The sequence below is a fragment of the Coregonus lavaretus genome (assembly GCF_964263955.1).
Source record: "Coregonus lavaretus genome assembly, chromosome: 6".
In the NCBI taxonomy this organism is placed as follows: domain Eukaryota; kingdom Metazoa; phylum Chordata; class Actinopteri; order Salmoniformes; family Salmonidae; genus Coregonus; species Coregonus lavaretus.
The window spans coordinates 33,042,655-33,061,979 of NC_139993.1; the positions used below are offsets into that span (position 1 = coordinate 33,042,655).

General features: G+C 42.8%; 2 protein-coding genes across 2 annotated transcripts; one reads left to right on the forward strand and one right to left on the reverse strand.

Moving 5' to 3' along the window:
• Positions 1–249: 249 nt before the first annotated feature.
• LOC311130309 (protein FAM32A-like) lies at positions 250–2,784 on the reverse strand. The gene is made up of 4 exons (XM_084163038.1): positions 2,630–2,784; positions 761–905; positions 565–618; positions 250–437 (listed from the first exon to the last, which is right to left on the reverse strand). The coding sequence occupies exons 1-4, from the start codon at positions 2,761–2,763 to the stop codon at positions 369–371; spliced, it is 402 nt and encodes a 133-aa protein (XP_084019164.1). The 5' UTR covers positions 2,764–2,784; the 3' UTR covers positions 250–368.
• Positions 2,785–3,020: 236 nt separating this feature from the next.
• On the forward strand, positions 3,021–18,568 carry LOC311131023 (large ribosomal subunit protein mL54-like; the record flags this gene model as incomplete). The annotated part of the gene is given in 4 exon segments (XM_084163851.1): positions 3,021–3,042; positions 18,037–18,140; positions 18,142–18,194; positions 18,436–18,568. Coding segments are annotated over 4 exon segments (312 nt in total), but the record flags the coding sequence as incomplete, so codon positions are not given.
• Between the last annotated feature and the right edge of the window lie 757 nt (positions 18,569–19,325).

Below are 19,325 nucleotides of genomic sequence, written 5' to 3' on the forward strand. Positions count from 1 at the left end.
CCAGCGTCGTCCAGGGTAGGGGAGGGAATGGCCGGCAGGGATGTAGCTCAGTTGGTAGAGCATGGCGTTTGCAACGCCAAGGTTGTGGGTTCGATTCCCGCGGGGGGCCAGTATGAAAAATAGAAAATAATGTATGCACTCACTAACTGTAAGTCGCTCTGGATAAGAGCGTCTGCTAAATGACTAAAATGTAATGTAAATGTAATCTAGTATAATTCTACGTAAGGAACCAAAATATATTCACACAAATTACCACATTATAAAATGACTTTAATGTACAACAGAAATGACACCGCATGGGTAACAATGGGCAAAAAAAATTAACTTCTAAAGCACATTCTAAAATTAAAGTGATCCAGGATTCCTCTTCATTTGGTCCAGCTGACTTTAGGAATATCGTAATGTTCTGTCAGGGAGTCCAGGTGACGGTTGAAATCCTGCAATACAACAAAAATAACTTTGTTTATAGTCAATGCCAGGGGTTTGTAGAACTCAAATCTCCCCAAAAGGGTTTTCTGAATTACAGTAAATTAATGCAGATGTTTTCAAATAATAAGGTCTTACCTCAACTCTCCGCTTGTGAGTTTTTTCTGCTTTGTTCAAAATTCTCTCCATTTGCTGAAAGAAATTGAAAAAGTAGGGTGTGAATTCTGGTATTGTAAGCAGGAAGTAGGTATTTTTTATCCCATGACTAACAATGTCTCTCTATTTCAGTGCTAGAACATCAATAGGACAATACATTTAGGACAATGATTATTACCCTCTTCTCTTGCATCTTGTCAAAAGCCATTTGAGCTGGTGTTCTTTTGTCAATGTATCCACTCTTGGTCTCCTCCTCTTCGTTTTTATTTGTATTAATTTGCTGCTCCAAACAACGCTTCTTCTCCTTGTCCTTCTTCTTCTTTCTAAAATAGTAAAATAATGCCAACAGATGAAGGGTTGCTAGTGAGGAGTTAGCGAGCTAGCCTGCTACATATCTACATAGCTAGCCTACACCAAATCAAATCACATTTTATTTGTCACATGCGCCGAATACAAAAGGTGTAGACCTTACAGTGAAATGCTTACTTACAAGCCCTTAACCAACAATGCAGTTTTAAGAAAAATAAGTGTTAAGTAAAAAATAGATAAGTAAACAATTAAAAATTAAAATAATTAAAGAGCAGCAGTAAAATAACAGTAGCGAGGCTATATACAGGGGGTACCGGTACAGAGACGTCAATGTGCAGGGGCACAGGTTAGTCGAGGTAATATGTACATGTAGGTAGAGTTCAAGTGACTATGCCTAGATAATAAACAGAGTAGCAGCTGCGTAAAAGAGGGGGTGGAAACAATGCAAATTGTCCAGGTAGCCATTTGATTAGCTGTTCAGGAGTCTTATGGCTTTGGGGTAGAAGCTGTTAAGAAGCCTTTTGGACCTAGACTTGGCGCTCCGGTACTGCTTGCCGTGTGGTAGCAGAGAGAACAGTCTATGACTAGGGAGGCTGGAGTCTGACAATTTTTAGGGCATTCCTCTGACACCTTCGGTCGGAGGCCGAACAGTTGCCATACCAGGCAGTGATGCAACCAGTCAGGATGCTCTCGATGGTGCAGCTGTTGAACTTTGAGGATCTGAGGACCCATGCCAAATCTTTTCAGTCTCCTGAGGGGGAATAGGCTTAGTCGTGCCCTCTTCATGACTGTCTTATAATATAATAATATAATATGCCATTTAGCAGACGCTTTTATCCAAAGCGACTTACAGTCATGCGTGCATACATTTTTTTGTGTATGGGTGGTCCCGGGGATCGAACCCACTACCCTGGCGTTACAAGCGCTGTGCTCTACCAGCTGAGCTACAGAGTGTTTAGCTTATATGTTTGTTTACTTGCACTTAAAAGCTACATGCATTTGAGAAGGCTAACACTATGTAACTATTTACAGTGAACAAAAGATGATTTAGCCGTTGTTACCATGTTTGATAGTTAGCTGGTTAGCTTAGCTGGCAAAGATTTTTTATATCTAACCCAAAATAGACCAGAGTCTGTCGTTTCCAATGGAAGCGAATGAATAATAGTGGGCAGAACAAGCAAGCAGGTGGGCAGAGCCAAGCACTAGCTAGTGAGATCTATTGGCGCGTTCTAGCATTTATTTGCATATTTACGTTAGGGAACGCTTACTCTGAAGTGCGCTTGTGCAATAACGCAATTCGTCCGCGCACTACTAAACAAAACAAAAAATGAAACTTTGGCAAATGGTAAAGTCTATAAAACGCAGTCCAGTCTGTTTGTGACATATTCTAATTTTGGAAACAGAAAACTGTATGGAGATCAAATGTTTCATTGATGAAAACATTTGCAGAAATGTAGGCCAAAATTAATCTCGCTCCCATTTCCGTTCACTGGCCTTGCTCTCATCACCATATTTGGTAGTGAGTGGAAAAGCCAACCTGATGCTTCACATTTATACATCCGTCGAAACATCTGGCTCATTGTTCTAGCTGCATTGTTTTAGCTGTATTAGCTGCTGGTATATAGGGACAGAGAGCTAGCTAGCTACGTTGCTCTTTGACTCCATTTTAAACATAGTTAGGTGTGGACAATGTTAAGAGCACATTTATTTATAAGTAACAATAACATGAAATACATACTTTTTACCCGCGGAAACAACGCCTATTCCTTTCAATTTCAGGGAGCCTTTCTGGACGGTGGCGTATTGATCCGACATTTGTTGTTGATGTCGAATTCGTTCTTCCTCTCTCGCTGTTATGCAGATGATTTTCATGAATGGTACTCTGCTGCCCCCTAGTGCAGAGTACCATGCATTCCTCCCAGCAGGTGGCAGTAACGTGACCAGAAGTGGCGATTATGAACGTCAAACACGTGCGTAGTGGCCTGTTGTGTTGGCTAACCCCTAACACAACAAGGTTGGCAGAATACGATTTATTCTGCTCTACAATGAAAATGAAATGCCTTGCGACTAATAGACCCGTGTATGAGTAACCTGTTTTTTGACTTAAAAAAATTAATAAAACTCCGACGTGTGGATACGTAAAGAAAGTTGGTAAGTAACGTTAAATGGCTTCTATAAAATGTATCTTCTAGCTATTTGTTTTATTTTATTTCACCTTTATTTAACCAGGTAAGCCAGTTGAGAACAAGTTCTCATTTACAACGGCGACCTGGCCAAGATAAAGCAAAGCAGTGCGATAAAAACAACAACACAGAGTTACATATGGGGTAAAAAAAAAACATAAGGTCATAAAATACAACAGAAAATATATATACAGTGTGTGCAAATGTAGCAAGTTATGGAGGTAAGGCAATAAATAGGCTATAGTGCAAAATAATTACAATTAGTATTAACACTGGAATGCGAGATGTGCAAGAGATTATGTGTAAATAGAGATACTGGGGTGCAAAAGAGCAAAATAAATAACAATATAGGGATGAGGTAGTTGGGTGGGCTAATTTCAGATGGGCTGTGTACATGTGCAGTGATCGGTAAGGTGCTCTGACAACTGATGCTTAAAGTTAGTAGTTAGCTAGTTCCATTAGGAAATATAACTAACTGAGTGATGAACAATACACAGGTACAGATAAATTGCAGGCACGGTGAGCAAAAGTTATTTATATGATTACAGTATGAGTAGTTATAGATGGTTTAGCTGACAACTCCACAAAAACGATGTGTACGCTTCAATGTGGCAGAAGCCCGTGTGTTGCTGTGATTCTGGATGGCCAGATAGTTCAATAGGGTCCAGCTGTCATCTCTGAGGATCTCTATGCTCCCACCTACTGATATCTCAGGAAAAGTGGGGGTGTCGAAATGAGTAGGCGTTTCGAAAGGAACCATATAAGAAGAAGTGGGTGTTTCATGGAAAATCTCTTCCATGATACAATGTCTTGTTTTGAGGTGTGTTGACTGATTTCATGGCAACGCTAATATGGCAAAACATTTGCTAGCTAAACAACAACTAACAATATATTTGAGACAGCAAGTGCTCATTGTGCAAATTTATTTATTTTTAAAACAAGCCTTGGAGACGAAAGTTTACATGTCAACAATCTAAGCCAATCCCGTCTTTTGACCTTTTTTTAAGTAAACAATTATCTTGTTTACTTATTTTAGTCAACTACAAAACTACATTTAAGAAAATAGAACATGTCTGAAGATTACCTTTAAACATTGCCTGCTCCCTAGTATTCTCACTACTTAGAAAAACGTAATATTATAGGGCTTTACGTTCCCCTTTTCATAACAATGCTAGCAGCCACTTGAGTGAGTGTTAGCTACCGACCGGAACATTAAGCTAGCCAAGACCAACAACACACACAAACGGACTAAACAGATAGAAGTAAAGAGTAGCGTTATAAACGTACTGCACTAAACAAGTTAACGTTAAATGTCTTACCTGTGATTAATTGTTTGCCACACACACAGCTAAATATAGCCTACTTGGACACCGGGTCCCCACATTTCCCACGCTGAATAGTCTGAAGCCACAGGGCTCTTCTCACAGCCTCTATTTCTCTACGCGAGAGCATTTTCAAAGTAGGTCGGGATTTTTGACCTACCAATCAAAAGTTTGGACACACCTACTCATTCCAGGGTTTTTCTTTATTTTTTTATATTTTCTACATTGTAGAATAATAGTGACGACAACAAAACTATGAAATAACACATATGGAATCATGTAGTAACCAAAAAAGTGTTAAACAAATGAAAATATATTTGAGATTCTTCCAAGTAGCCACCTTTTGACTTGATGACAGCTTTGCACGCTCTTGGCATTCTCTCTCATGAGGAAGTCACCTGGAATGCATTTCAATTAACAGGTGTGCCTTGTTAAAAGTTAATTTGTGGAATTTCTTTCCTTCTTAATGCGTTTGAGCCAATCAGTTGTGTTGTGACAAGGTAGGGGTGGTATACAGAAGATAGCCCTATTTGGTAAAAGACCAAGTCCATATTATGGCAAGAACAGCTCAAATAAGCAAAGAGAAAAGACAGTCCATCATTACTTAAGACAGGAATGTCAGTAAATCAGGAAAATGTGAAGAACTTTCTTCAAGTGCAGTCGCATAAACCATCAAGCACTATGATGAAACTGGCTCTCATGAGGACCGCGACAGGAAAGGAAGACCCAGAGTTACCTCTGCTGCAGAGGATAAATTCATTAGAGTTAACTGCGCCTCAGATTGCAGCCCAAATAAATGCTTCACAGAGTTCAAGTAACAGACACATCTCAACATCAATTGTTCAGAGATGACTGTGTGAATCAAGCCTTCATGGTCAAATTGCTGCAAAGAAACCACTACTAAAGGACACCAATAAGAAAAAGAGACTTGCTTGGGCCAAGAAACACGAGCAATGGACATTACACTAGTGGAAATATCCAATAGTCCAAATTTGAGATTTCTGGTTCCAAAACCGCAGTGTCTTCGTGAAACACAGAGTAGGTGAACGGATGATATCTGCATATGTGGTTCCCACCGTGAAGCATAGAGGAGGTGCGATGGTGAGGAGGTGCTTTGCTGGTGACACTGTCTGTGATTTATTTAGAATTCGAGTCAAACTTATCTCCTTGGTGTTCAAGGCACCGATACGCCATCCCATCTGGTTTGTGCTTAGTGGGACTATCATTTGTTTTTCAACATGACAGTGACCCAAAACACACCTCCAGGCTGTGCAAGGACTATTTGACCAAGGAGAGTGATGGAGTACTGCATCAGATGACCTGGCCTCCACAATCACCCGACCTCAACCCAATTGAGATGGTTTGGGATGAGTTGGACCGCAGAGTGAAGGAAAGCAGCCAACAAGTGCTCAGCATACTCCTTCAAGACTGTTGGAAAAGCATTCCTCATGAAGCTGGTTGAGAGAATGCCAAGAGTGGGCAAAGCTGTCAAGGCAATGGGTGGCTACTTTGAAGAATCTAAAATCTAAAATATATTTTGATTTGTTTAGCACCTTTTTGGTTGCTACATGATTCCATGTGTTATTTCATAGTTTTGATGTCTTCACTATTATTCTACAATGTAGAAAATATTTAAAATAAAGAAAAATCCTTGAATGAGTAGGTGTGTCCAAACTTTTAACTGGTACTGTACATTGAACAACACAGCAGCTTTTCGGCATGTTTTGTTATATCTGTACCGACTTAGGGAAACCCTTCTATAGAGTACCACAGTATGAGTCATAATACCCATAAAACCTAGCGGTCAAGCAAGGAAATGGTTCCAATCATTTTCACACCATTCATTTTTCCCATAGGGATTTTAGAAACACTTAAAATAAGGGCTGCGTTTCATGTAGGCTTACCCTGGCGTAAGGTTTTGATAACCTAGAGAGATGTAAATCTCTCTAGGACAAGGTGTCTTTTATCAATATATTCGCCTGTATTTACCCCCTAAAAATGAAATGCTAATTAGCCGGTGCACCTGTGTAATGATTGACAATTCTGTCAATTTAAAAGAATTGGGATTTGTAGTCTTGCATGATGGCTACTTTGATGCTAATTAGCATTTTCGAATCTGAGAGTAAATAGAGCTGAATATATTGATAAAAGTCACCTTGTCCAAGAGAGATTTACATGGTTATCAAAACATCACGCCAGGGTAAGCCTACAAGAAACACAGCCCTTATTTTAAGTGTTTCTAAAATTCCCTGTGGGAAAAATGAATGGTGGAAAAACGATTGGAACCATTTCCCTGTTTGACCACTAGGTTTTATGGGTATTATGACACTTCCACTGTGGGGCTCTATGGAGGGCTTGCAGTTGGCATATGACGCCTCCTGGTGGCCATGTTGGAAGACCACCACATTAATTCTTCCGACAACAATAGCTGAGTGGCTACCCCAAATTGCATGATAACAGTGCCTAAAACTACACTGAACAAAAATATAAATGCAACATGTAAAGTGTTGGTTTCATGAGCTGAAATAAAAGATCACAGAAATGTTCCATTCGCACAAAAAGCTTATTTATCTCACATTTTGGGCAGAAATTTGTTTACATCCCTTTTCGTGAGCATTTATCCTTTGCCAAGGTAATCCATCCACCTGACAGGTGTGGCATATCAATAATCGGATTATTAAATAGCATGATCATTACACAGGTGCACCTTGTGCTGGGGACAATAAAAGGCCACTCTAATATGTGCAGTTTTGTCACACAACACATTTACATTACATTTACATTTACATCATTTAGCAGACGCTCTTATCCAGAGCGACTTACAAATAGGTGCATTCACCTTATAGCCAGTGGGATAACCACTTTACAATGTTTTTTTTAAAATTATTATTATTTTTGGGGGGGGGGGAGTAAAGGGGGGGGGTGGGGGTAGAAGGATTACTTTATCCTATCCTAGGTATTCCTTAAAGAGGTGGGGTTTCAAATGTCTCCGGAAGGTGGTGAGTGACTCCGCTGTCCTGGCGTCGTGAGGGAGCTTGTTCCACCATTGGGGTGCCAGAGCAGCGAACAGTTTTGACTGGGCTGAGCGGGAACTATGCTTCCGCAGAGGTAGGGGAGCCAGCAGGCCAGAGGTGGATGAACGCAGTGCCCTCGTTTGGGTGTAGGGACTGATCAGAGCCTGAAGGTACGGAGGTGCCGTTCCCCTCACAGCTCCGTAGGCAAGCACCATGGTCTTGTAGCAGATGCGAGCTTCAACTGGAAGCCAGTGGAGTGTGCAGAGGAGCGGGGTGACGTGAGAGAACTTGGGAAGGTTGAACACCAGACGGGCTGCGGCATTCTGGATGAGTTGTAGGGGTTTAATGGCACAGGCAGGGAGCCCAGCCAACAGCGAGTTGCAGTAATCCAGACGGGAGATGACAAGTGCCTGGATTAGGACCTGTGCCGCTTCCTGTGTAAGGCAGGGTCGTACTCTCCGAATGTTGTAGAGCATGAACCTACAGGATCGGGTCACCGCCTTGATGTTAGCGGAGAACGACAGGGTGTTGTCCAGGGTCACGCCAAGGCTCTTCGCACTCTGGGAGGAGGACACAACGGAGTTGTCAACCGTGATGGCGAGATCATGGAACGGGCAGTCCTTCCCCGGGAGGAAGAGCAGCTCCGTCTTGCCGAGGTTCAGCTTGAGGTGGTGATCCGTCATCCATACTGATATGTCTGCCAGACATGCAGAGATGCGATTCGCCACCTGGTTATCAGAAGGGAGAAAGGAGAAGATTAGTTGTGTGTCGTCAGCGTAGCAATGATAGGAGAGGCCATGTGAGGATATGACAGTGCCAAGTGACTTGGTGTATAGCGAGAATAGGAGAGGGCCTAGAACTGAGCCCTGGGGGACACCAGTGGTGAGAGCACGTGGTGCGGAGACAGCTTCTCGCCACGCCACTTGGTAGGAGCGACCGGTCAGGTAGGACGCAATCCAAGAGTGAGCCGCGCCGGAGATGCCCAGCTCGGAGAGGGTGGAGAGGAGGATCTGATGGTTCACAGTATCAAAGGCAGCAGACAGGTCTAGAAGGACAAGAGCAGAGGAGAGAGAGGTAGCTTTAGCAGTGCGGAGAGCCTCTGTGACACAGAGAAGAGCAGTCTCAGTTGAATGACCAGTCTTGAAACCTGACTGGTTTGGATCAAAACACAATGCCACAAATGTCTCAAGTTTTGTGGGAGTGTGCAATTGGCATGCTAACTGCAGGAATGTCCACCAGAGCTGTTGCCAGAGAATGTAATGTTCATGTATCTACCATAAGCCGCCTCCAACGTCGTTTTAGAGAATTTGACAGTACGTCCAACTGGCCTCACAACCGCAGACCATGTGTAACCACGCCAGCCCAGGACCTCTACAGCCGGCTTCTTCACCTGTGGCATTGTCTGAGACCAGCCACCCGAACAGCTGATGAAACTGTGGGTTTGCACAACCGAAGAATTTCTGCACAAACTGTCAGAAACCGTCTCAGGGAAGCTCATCTGCGTGCTCGTCGTCCTCACCAGGGTCTTGACCTGACTGCAGTTCGGCGTCGTAACCGACTTAAGTGTGCAAATGTTCACCTTCGATGGCCACTGGCACGCTGGAGAAGTGTGCTCTTCATGGAAGAATCCTGGGTTTCAACTGTACTGGGCAGATGGCAGACGGCGTGTATGGCGTCGTGTGGGTGAGCAGTTTGCTGATGTCAACATTGTAACAGAGTGCCCCATAGTGGCGGTGGGGTTATGGTATGGGCAGGCATAAGCTACGGACAACGAACACCATTGCATTTTATCAATGGCAATTTAAATGCACAGAGATACCGTGACGAGATCCTGAGGCCCATTGTCGTGCCATTCATACTTCGCCATCACCTCATGTTTCAACATGATAACGCACGGCCACATGTCGCAAGGATCTGTACACAATTCCTGGAAGCTGAAAATGTCCCAGTTCTTCCATGGCCGGCATACTCACTAGACATGTCACCCATTGAGCATGTTTGGGATGTTCTGGATCGGCGTGTACGACGGTGTGTTCCAGTTCCCGCCAATATCCAGCAACTTCGCACAGCCATTGAATAGGAGTGGGACAACATTCCACAGGCCACAATCAACAGCCTGATCAGCTCTATGCGAAGGAGATGTGTCGCGCTGCTTGAGGCAAATGGTGGTCACACCAGATACTGACTGGTTTTCTGATCCACGCCTCTACTTTTTTTTTTAAAGGTATCTGTGACCAACATATGCATGTCTGTATTCCCAGTCATGTGAAATCCATAGATTAGGACTTCATGAATTTTTCAATTGACTGATTTCCTTATAGGAACTGTAACTCAGTAAAATCTTTGAAATTGTTGCATGTTGCGTTTATATTTTTGTTCAGTGTAGTTGATTCATCACCATGTAATTTTCTGTGCAGTATATGGCTGCTCTAACAAGGCAGAAAAGACAACAGAAAAATATATGTTTACAGATTCCCCGCAATCATGAAACAACTTTGGTGACACCAAGGAGATAAGACTCAAGAACTGTAAGAAAAGCGAAGAAACCTTTTTGCCCGTCAAGACCTGAACCCAGACAGCTGTCAGTACAGGGTCTGCTACGGTTATTTCATCACTGGAAAGTCGAGTCTGATCGATTTCGAGTTTAGTTTAGCTGTTATGCTAACCAGGTGTTAACAATACTAAATTAGCCAAAATTAGCTAGCTAGATAGCTTGTAGTCTAGCTATTAGCATGTTTCGAGTGAGTTTCAAGTTTTGGGGAAGGAATTTTTTCACCATATGCACCAATGCACCTTTATAACAATGGATTGCATGCATCTATCATCGCATTTGCAGACTAATGTAAGCCTACTATTCCTAATGTGATGAGTAGATTGGATAATCATAATTTAGGCTAATGAGCGCGTAGTGGTATAGGCCTATAGCCTATATCAGAGACGTTTTGCCCCTTTGTCTGGGGCGGCAGGTAGCTTAGTGGTTAAGAGCGTTGTGCAAGGTCGCTGGTTCTAATCCCCGAGCTGACTAGGAGAAAAATCTGTCGATGTGCCATTGAGCAAGGCACTTAACCCTAATTGCTCCTGTAAGTCGCTCTGGATAAGAGCGTCTGCTAAATGACTAAAATGTAAATGTAAAAATGTGGCCTTTGATAAACATTTCATACACTTCTACTACACTTTATATGACTGGAGACATTAGCAGAATCTTTTTTAATATGATGGTAGGGTAGGCCTACTCTGCTGACACTGACAACAGATCAATAAAACATCCTTGTCTTGAATGTAACCATGTAATCTATGCCTATGAAAAGGGGTCATGGCTAGAAGGGATCCAGCTTTTGTCAAATCAACGTAAAAAAAATAATCATTTTAGCTCCCGAGTGGCGCAGTGGTCTAAGGCACTGCATCTCAGTGCTTGAGGCGTCACTACAGACCCCCTGGTTCGATTCCAGGCTGTATCACAACCGGCCGTGATTGGGAGTCCCATAGGGCGGCGCACAATTGGCCCAGCTTCATTCGGGTTTGGCCGGTGTAAGCCGTCATTGTAAATAAGAATTTCTTCTTAACTGACTTGCCTAGTTAAATAAAGGTAAAAACCTTTTCCTTACCTTAACCTAATTCTGCTACATTAATTCTCATAGCCTGCAGCGTAAATTCTCCTAATCTGCAACGAAAAGTCAAATCATGTTAATTTGACAAAAGATAGATACATTCGAACCATGACCATGAAGAGGGGAGACAAATTGTACAATATGAGGTCCATATAGCCAAAAAAAATAAGTATAATTTGAGAACTTTATTCATAAGAGGGAAAATGTATGGACATTACAGCATAGGGAAAATGCCTCAATGGGATAGGACAACCTGCTGTGTTGACTGGTTGTTCCAGCCCAACAATAGATTTAATCTTTATATGACACTAAAACACCAGAATGAATTAAACACAACCAAACAATTAAGAGCCCTGATGGTATAGGTGACCTGAAGGAGTGATATTCTAACATCAGGTGTGCTTTTCATTTGTTTATGTACTGTAGGTTCACCAGCTGACCTCTATCAAGACACCCATGTCGACTGGATATCCCCCTGTGAAGATGAGCGATGCTGCAGCAGCATCAGTTTCTTCTACTACTTTGTTCTTTTCCTGATATGAAAGGAGACTTCCCTCAGTATTATAAGATGGTTGTCATATGCTGTGCTTTGGTCAATCTGAATGATTCTGTTGTGCCATTTGTGCAGAGAGCACCTTCACCTTGTCGTCATGACAAAATAAACCGTATGAATATGTAAAATGTATTTTGGAACAACAATGTAAAATGCTATTGTTTATGATATTGTAAACATACTGTACTTTAATAATATGCTATATTGTTGTATGGGTGAAATGAAAAGTATTTTGTCATTTCTGCTTTGCCTTGCTCCATTAAATAAAATGTATTTCTAATAGCCTAACTATTATTTTAATTTTTTTTAAACAATTTAAAAACAATTTAAACACATTTAGCATAGACAATGTAATTGTTGTGGTAGTCTTAGGCAAACCATCTTCATTATCACAGTGGCACCTCCCAAGTGCCACTCAGACCTTCTGGGAGAAAAGTATCTGGCATTGAACTTGGTGGTAGTAGTAGTTTTGTGTACACTACCGGTCAAAAGTTTTAGAACACCTACTCATTCAAGGGTTTTTCTTTATTTTTACTATTTTCTACATTGTAGAATAATAGTGAAGACATCAAAACAATGAAATATCACATATGGAATCATGTAGTATCCAAAAAAGTGTTAAACAAATTCAAATATATTTTATATTTTAGATTCTTCAAATAGCCACCCTTTGCCTTGATGACAGCTTTGCACACTCTTGAATAATAGTTTTAAGTTAACAAGTTTATAAACACTTAACTTCATAGAATCAACACTTATATCATTTCAAAGTGTACAAGTAAGCTAACTCATATGTAAAGGTTACAAATCTTAGTACCAAGTAGGCTATTATTACTAAAGCATAATTTCAGGTGAAAAAAATTAAGTAAATGCCAGTGGTGGCAAACCTCGCTTCACTGATCCCTGGTCTACTGGGTGAGCAGACTTCTGTTCCAGCCCACAATAGCACACTTGATGATCAACTAATTAGGTTTGATAAATTGAATCAGGTGTTAGTGCTGGGCTGGAAATATTACATTTACGTAAGTATTCAGACCCTTTGCTATGAGACATGAAATTGAGCTCAGGTGCATCTTGTTTCCATTGATCATCCTTGAGATTTTTCTACAACTTATTTGGAGTCCACCTGTGCTAAATTCAATTGATTGGACATGATTTGGAAAGGCACACACCTGTCTATATAAGGTCAGAGCACAAACCAAGCCATGAGGTCGAAGGAATTGGCCATAGAGCTCCGAGACAGGTTTATGTTGAGGCACAGATCAGGGTACCAAAAAAAGTCTGCAGCATTGAAGGTCCCCAAGAACACCGTGGCCTCCATCATTCTTAAATGGAAGAACTTTGGAACCACCAAGACTCTTCCTAGAGCTGGCCACCCGGCCAAACTGAGCAATCGGGGGAGAAGGGCCTTGATCAGGGAGGTGACCAAGAACCCGATGGTCACTCTGACAGAGCTCAAGAGTTCCTCTGGGGAGATGGGAGAACCTTCCAGAAGGACAACCATCTCTGCAGCACTCCACCAATCAGGCCTTTATGGTAAAGTGGCCAGAAGGAAGCCACTCCTCAGTAACATGACTGCCTGCTTGGAGTTTGCCAAAAGGCACCTAAAGGACTCAGACCATGAGAAACAAGATTCTCTGGTCAGATGAAACCAAGACTTACCTCTTTGGCTTGAATGCCAAGCGTCACGTCTGGAGGAAACCTGGCACCATCCCTACGGTGAAGCATGGTGTTGGCAGCATCATGCTGTGGGGATGTTTTTTTAGCGGCAGGGACTGGGAGACTAGTCAGGATCAAGGGAAAGATGAACGGAGCAAAGTAGAGAGATCCTTGATGAAAACCTGCTCCAGAGCGCTCAGGACCTCAGACTGGGGCGCAGGTTCACCTTCCAAAAGGACAATGACCCTAAGCACACAGCCAAGACAAAGCAGGAGTGGCTTCGGGACAAGTCTCTGAATGTCCTTGAGTGGCCCAGCCAGAGCCCGGACTTGAACCCGATCTAACATCTCTGGAGAGACCTGAAAATAGCTATGCAGCGATGCTCCCCATCCAACCTGACAGAGCTTGAGAGGATCTGCAGATAAGAATGGGAGAAACTCCCCAAATACAGGTGTGCTAAGCTTGTAGCGTCATACCCAAAAAGACTCAAGGCTGTAATCGCTGCCAAAGGTACTTCAACAAAGTACTGAGTAAAGGGTATTGTGTGTAGATTGAGGGGGGGAACAATTTAATCCATTTTAGAATAAGGCTGTAACGTAACAAAATGTGGAAAAAGTCAAAGGGTCTGAATACTTTCCGAATGCACTGTAATCCATGGTATACAAGGATGTACCCTTATTCTTTTGGGACAATCATTGGGATCTCTTCATCTGCAGACAGAGTTTCACAGCTCTCAGTATCTGAGGACAGAAAACATCACAAAGAAACAGGCTGCATTATACTCAAATTAGACGGCACTGAATATTATGTTGCATATCTCTCTGTCCTCATAGTTTTTCTCGCTAGGGACTGGAACTGGAGAATGTTTTCATAATGTCCTCCCACAAAGGTACCTGCCCTTATCCAGAGTAGCCTACTCTCCCTTCTCTGACAGCGGGAACTGCTAGCTAATCCTTTCACCCTCTTCCATGGCTGTTAGCCATGTGGACGATTGGAGGACTTCCACCAGACTGACTGGTCTTACAACATGGCACCTGGTGCGGTTGCTAGGTGATTTGATGAATTATGATTGGCCAACCACAAGCTACACCCTCCACTTGTGAAAAGCAAGAGAAGCAGCATAAATTATCACATTTCTCTCTCTCTCGCTACTGCAAACATTGCGTTCGGATCTGTACGGACCCTTCCAGACAAGTCAGTTAAAATTAAACATACCTGTGACAATCATATCAGATCCGACCCAGACCCCTGACATTATTTAGAATTCTGGATCCGGACCCCCTCGGCTCCCTGACCTGGTCTCTGGTATTCAGGTACAGGTGGATCCGTCAAGACGTCTAGTGTGAGATAGCCATCTACTTGCTAGTAGGAGCCTACAGTGAGGGAAAAAAGTATTTGATCCCCTGCTGATTTTGTACGTTTGCCCACTGACAAAGACATGATCAGTCTATAATTTTAATGGTAGGTTTATTTAAACAGTGAGAGACAGAATAACAACAAAAAAATCCAGAAAAACGCATGTGAAAAATTTTATAAATTGATTTGCATTTTAATGAGGGAAATAATTATTTGACCCCTCTGCAAAACATGACTTAGTACTTGGTGGCAAAGCCCTTGTTGGCAATCACAGAGGTCAGACATTTCTTGTAGTTGGCCACCAGGTTTGCACACATCTCAGAAGGGATTTTGTTCCACTCCTCTTTGCAGATCTTCTCCAAGTCATTAAGGTTTTGAGGCTGACGTTTGGCAACTCGAACCTTTAGCTCCCTCCACATATTTTCTATGGGATTAAGGTCTGGAGACTGGCTAGGCCACTCCAGGACCTTAATGTGCTTCTTCTTGAGCCACTCCTTTGTTGCCTTGGCCGTGTGTTTTGGGTCATTGTCATTCTGGAATACCTATCCACGACCCATTTTCAATGCCCTGGCTGAGGGAAGGAGGTTCTCACCCAAGATTTGAAGGTACATGGCCCCGTCCATCGTCCCTTTGATGCGGTGAAGTTGTCCTGTCCCCTTAGCAGAAAAACACCCCCAAAGCATAATGTTTCCACCTCCATGTTTGACGGTGGGGATGGTGTTCTTGGGGTCATAGGCAGCATTCCTCCTCCTCCAAACACGGCGAGTTGAGTTGATGCCAAAGAGCTCGATTTTGGTCTCATCTGACAACAACACTTTCACCCAGTTCTCCTCTGAATCATTCAGATGTTCATTGGCAAACTTCAGACGGCCCTGTATATGTGCTTTCTTGAGCAGGGGGACCTTGCGGGCGCTGCAGGATTTCAGTCCTTCACGGCGTACTGTGTTACCAATTGTTTTCTTGGTGACTATGGTCCCAGCTGCCTTGAGATCATTGACAAGATCCTCCCGTATAGTTCTGGGCTGATTCCTCACCGTTCTCATGATCATTGCAACTCCACGAAGTGAGATCTTGCATGGAGCCCCAGGCCGAGGGAGATTGACAGTCTTTTGTGTTTCTTCCATTTGCGAATAATTGCACCAACTGTTGTCACCTTCTCACCAAGCTGCTTGGTGATGGTCTTGTAGCTCATTCCAGCCTTGTGTAGGTCTACAATCTTGTCCCTGACATGCTTGGAGAGCTCTTTGGTCTTGGCCATGGTGGAGAGTTTGGAATCTGATTGATTGATTGCTTCTGTGGACAGGTGTCTTTTATACAGGTAACAAACTGAGATTAGGAGCACTCCCTTTAAGAGTGTGCTCCTAATCTCAGCTCGTTACCTGTATAAAAGACACCTGGGAGCCAGAAGTCGTTCTGATTGAGAGGGGGTCAAATACTTATTTCCCTCATTAAAATGCAAATCAATTTATAACATTTTTGACATGCGTTTTTCTGGATTTTGTTGTTGTTATTCTGTCTCTCACTGTTCAAATAAACCTACCATTAAAATTATAGACTGATCATTTCTTTGTCAGTGGGCAAACGCACAAAATCAGCAGGGGATCAAATACTTTTTTCCCTCAGTGTATGTGCCGCTTTATGGTCAGGATGCCCACAGTGATGCACAGTTCCTGTCATAACTTCCTGTGTGAATTCATGTGCAATCAAAATAGCTCTTTCACCCACACCCACTGAATAATTGCCTGTATCCTCTGTATGCCTTTGCCTGTCCATATTATCTCTGTAAATTGTGAAGTTGTTTATCTCAAGGCAGTGGATCTTTAGATTACATCTGAGTGTGGCCTTGCCAAATAGCATTCAGGACAATATCAAGTTTTATTAGTCGTATGTACGGGATACGCATTGGTATACATCGTCTAACGAAATGCTTACTTGCAGGTTTCTTCTCGACAATGCAACAAAAATAAATAATAAAATATATGAATACGAACATAAAGTAAATGAAAGTAGAATAGAATAATACATTTTATAATACAGGAAGGCATAATTTATAGTCCAATATTTACACGTGTATTGGGGAAGGGGAGATGGAGGCAAGTGTATAAATTGAGCAGTATAATAAGAGTCTGGTAGCAGTTGTGATGTGTGTGTGTGTGTATGTCTGTGTGGGTGTGTACATGTCCAGTTCAAGTGTTCAGCAGTTTGATGGCTTGTAGATAGAAACTGTCTCTGAGCCTGTTGGTAGCAGACCTCATGCTCCGATACCGTCTGCACGACGGTAAGGGAGAGAACAGCTCGTATGCTGGAGTGTATGGGGTCCTTGATGATGCTGCGTGCCTTCCTCAGGCACCGTTTCAAGTAGATGTCCTGGATGGGTGGGAGCACGGTCCCAGTGATCTACTTGGCCGTCTTCACCACCCACTGGATGGCCTTGCAATCGTGGCCGGAGCAATTCCCGTAACAGACCGGGATGCAACGGGCCAGAACGCTCTCGATGGTGCAGCGGTAGTATTTGGAGAGGACCTGGGGCGGAATGCCACATTTCTTCAGCCGCCTTAGGAAGTAGAGCCCTCTCGACAAGAGTGATGGTGTTGTTGGTCCATGACAAGTCCTTGGTGATGTGGACGCTGAGGAACTTAAAACTTGTGACTCTCTCTACTGCAGTCCCATTGATATGGATCGGGGCATGTTCCCTCCTCTGTTTCCTGAAATCAACAATCAACTCTTTGTTTTGCTGACGTTGAGGAAGAGGTTGTTGTCATGACACCACAATGCCAGTTCACTTACCTCCTCCCTATAGGCTGACTTATCATTGTTGGTTATCAGGGCTACATCCGTGGTGTCATCAGAAAACTTGATGATGGGGTTGGTGTCGTGCAATGCCACACAGTCGTGAGTGAACAGGGAGTACAGCAGAGGAATGAGGACACCCCTGGGGAGCCCCTGTGTTAAGAGTCAGTGTGGAGGAAGTGTTGTTGCCAATCCTCACAGCCTTTGGTCTGCCCGTCAGGGTGTCCAGGATCCAGTTGCAGAGGGTGGTGTCAAGCTCGGAGGGAACAATAGTGTTAAATGCTGAACTGTAGTCAATGTACAGCATTCTCAAATACTGTAGGTGTCCCTCTTGTCCAGATGTGTTACAGCCGTGTGAATAGCGATGGAAATGGTATCTTCCGAGGATCAGTTGGATCTTTAGCCAATGTTGTTAAATCTATTGCATTAATTAATTTACCTGATTTTAAGGCTTTATATCTATAAATATAGGATCAATTTGATGTATTTAACATAAACACTGGGCAGCAATGCAGAATAGTACAAATCACAAGTCCGATCTTGTTCATGTTCTCTAACTCATTGTTTCCATGTTTTGTAGTATGACCAGTGATAGCGATACTGAAATGTTGAATGAGTCATAACATGATTTCATCCCAACTTGTTTTCTCTCTCTCCCAGCTGCCAAAGGGAAAGGCAAGGGCATGATGAAAGATGTGCTGAAGGGGCCGGAGGTGTGTAAGGACCCTGTGAAGCTCACCTCTCATGCTGTTGGAGTCAACATTCTTTAAGCAAGGAGATGACCCTGCACTAAAACCACGCAAGGAATACCCAGAGTGGTAAGTGCTCAATTTTGGTACTACCTTGAGAAAGAGAGCTGGAGATCAGTTATATTTTTGTGGGATATTTTGAGATATATCTTTCACTTGACCCTGCTTGAAATATATCCCGTTAATGCTCTACTTCATGCCATGAATATCAGCTTTTGTGATAAACATGTAGCGTTGTGTTATTATTAATGAATAATTACAAAGCATTTAATATAAACAATTTAAGTGACACCAAGCTTCTGCCTCCCAGGCTGTTCCAGTTACAGCTGGGTCCCCCTAAGAATATCCATGAGCTGGAGCCAGATAGCCGTGAATACTGGAAGGTCCTGAGGAAGGAGCACATGTGGCGCTTTAACAGGTTACACCAAGGGAAGAAGCTGTAGGACCCAGGGCAGAGATCAGCTGCTCTCTACAGAACTGTGTTCTCTGGACACCAGACACTATAGCGCAGCTGTAACTTGACTGAGTCAATACTCTCAGCCTGTATGTCATCGTTCTGCTGAAAAGGAATAACCCATCACCTCGAGAACTTGGACTTTGTAAGTGAAGGCAAATAGAAAGACCTGGATTTTGAATCCATCTGAACTTTTGCCTTTTGATTTCATATCTCAAATGTTACCATGTGTAGGCTTCTTTGAAGAAGATGACACATACAGACATGTTATTTTAGAATTATGTGAGGGTATGAGTTTTTATTCACACCTTGCAGATAGCATCTGTAATAATCTGTGATTGATGCATGGCTGTGCTAGAGACCAGTGGTGTGTATTCATGGCTGCCAAGGGAAGCCAGCCTTCCCCAAAAACGTTATCAAGGAAAAAAAGAAGAAAACATACACTATTATTTATCTTTTGTCTCTCTGTGTTTCATAAATTTCCTTAAATTCACAAGGCTGAATGTATCTCACCGGAAAAAGCATCAGAGCGAACGAAACAGTACCTCTCTGTCTCAGTATGTGTAGCCCATTTATCTGATGCTGTCTGGTCAAAAAGAGTATGACATTGTTGCCGCCCGTAGCGTTGAATGCAAGGGAAGCTAGTGAGCATTTGGTCTCGCTTGATCATTTTTCTAATAAAATTATAGCCAATCAGCGTTGAGCTAAACTAAGTGAGCTCAGCTGTGAATGGTCCTGGCGCACAC